This window comes from Penaeus chinensis, chromosome 37 (genome assembly GCF_019202785.1).
Source record: "Penaeus chinensis breed Huanghai No. 1 chromosome 37, ASM1920278v2, whole genome shotgun sequence".
Lineage (NCBI taxonomy): Eukaryota > Metazoa > Arthropoda > Malacostraca > Decapoda > Penaeidae > Penaeus > Penaeus chinensis.
In genome coordinates this window covers 8,712,107-8,713,762 of record NC_061855.1, presented here as the reverse complement: position 1 = coordinate 8,713,762, position 1,656 = coordinate 8,712,107, and the positions used below count along the sequence as shown (strand labels likewise).

The following is a 1,656-nucleotide window of genomic DNA, read 5'->3' as shown; positions in this document are numbered from 1 at the left end:
TCATAATTAGGAATATATTCATGCATACTTATAAAACGTACAAAAATATCCTATCGGTATGAAATAATGATGTGGTGACAACAGGAGCTGGTGATGACGATGCAGATGGAGGCTGCTGAATGAGATATCAGGCTCATCATACAGGGCGACAGGAATGCGATGCTTAATGGTGGAATGTATGACAGTATTTACAGGTGATTTGTGGGTGACGTCGGCGGAGGTGGAAAGCGAATGAGGTGCGGCTTGAGATCTGTGTCCCCTCCTCGGGCGGAAGGAGCTACTCCAGTTTGGCGTGGCTCCACAGGACTCGCAGAGCCCTGCCTGCAAACCGCTTGGACGCCCTTAGGGCGGCGCGCGCGAGGGCCACGACGGCCCAGCGCAGCAGCAGGAGCACGGCGACGGCGGCGACGGCCAGCACGGCCACCACGTCCAGCAGGAGGTACTGGTAGAGTGGCATGGAGGCCGCGGCGGACTGCAGGTGCGGGGCGCCGCCGTAGCGCATCACGTGCTCGCTCCAGTACACGGCGCGCTCTAGGGGCGTGGTCTCCTGGTCGCGCAGCATGAGTGAGCGCGTGTGCACGCGCGTGCGGAAGCCCTCGTCCTCTACCACGGCCGTGATGGCTTCCACCAGGTCGTCCTCCGTCAAGGTCTCGAGGGTGAGCTCGCGCCCCAGGCCGAGGGTCACCGCCTGGCGCACGTTCAGGTGCTGGTCGCTCATGAGCGGCAGGCCGACGACGGGCACGCCGTGGTACACGGCCTCCTGCATGGACGACAGGCCGCCGTGCGTCAGGAAGGCGCGCACGCGCTCGTGGCCCAGCACGTCCTGCTGGGGGAACCAGGGGCGGGTCAGCACGTTGGCCGGCAGGCCGGGCACGGCGGCGCCCTCCCACTTCCACAGCACGCGGTACGGCAGCCGCGCGAAGGCCCGCACCAGGGTGTCCCGCACGGACGCCGGCAGTTGCTCGCTGCGGATGGCAGAGCCCAGACTGAAGAACACTGCGGGCGCGTCGTAGGCGTCCAGGAAGCGGCGCAGCGGGGCGTCCTGGAGGGCGCGGGCGGGCCGGCAGTGCATGGCGCCCACCTCCACCACGTTGGGCAGCAGCGGGCGGGGATGGCCCAGCGAGTAGTGCGAGTTGACCAGCACCAGCGACACGTTCTTTTCCAGCTCGGACAGGGACACTGTGGGGTCGCCCAGGAACCGCTGGACCACGCCGTCGAGGCGGCTCAGCACCAGCTGGCTCCGGAGGTACGGGCTGATGAATCTACGGGAGAAAGAGAGCGCGTTAGACGCCGGGCGGGGAGGGGCGGGGGTGTGGGCTCAGGATGGGCATGGCAGGGTAGCGTGCATGACTGGCAGGGCGAGAGCTCACCTTACGAGGGTGTTCAGTGTGCGCTGCCACAGCGTCATGTGGGCGTCGTAGGGCAGGTACTGGTTGGGCACGTAGGCGGGGTTCTCGGGGTTGCCCAGCAGGTCGGCCGTCCACGGCGTCAGGCCGGAGGTGGTGACGTAGATGAAGGGCGCCTTGAACTTGTGCACGAAGGCCAGGCCGCACTCGTTCATGAAGGCGGGCAGCAGCACCAGGTCGGGGCGCGCGGCCCAGGCGGCCTGCAGCGCGGGGTCCCGCAGGAAGGCGTCGCAGTACTCGGGCAGGTGGC

General features: G+C 66.4%; 1 protein-coding gene across 1 annotated transcript in view; it reads right to left on the bottom strand.

Moving 5' to 3' along the window:
* Positions 1-1,656, bottom strand: part of LOC125045458 (UDP-glucosyltransferase 2-like) — a 2,144-nt gene continuing 488 nt past the window's right edge. Inside the window, exons 1-2 of the mRNA XM_047642728.1 lie at positions 1,371-1,656; positions 1-1,262 (exon numbers count right to left, since the gene is read on the bottom strand). The exon at positions 1,371-1,656 is cut by the window's right edge and continues 488 nt beyond it. Coding sequence (XP_047498684.1) covers positions 278-1,262; positions 1,371-1,656 — 1,271 coding nt within the window. The 3' untranslated portion in view covers positions 1-277. The remainder of the gene's footprint in view (positions 1,263-1,370) is intronic.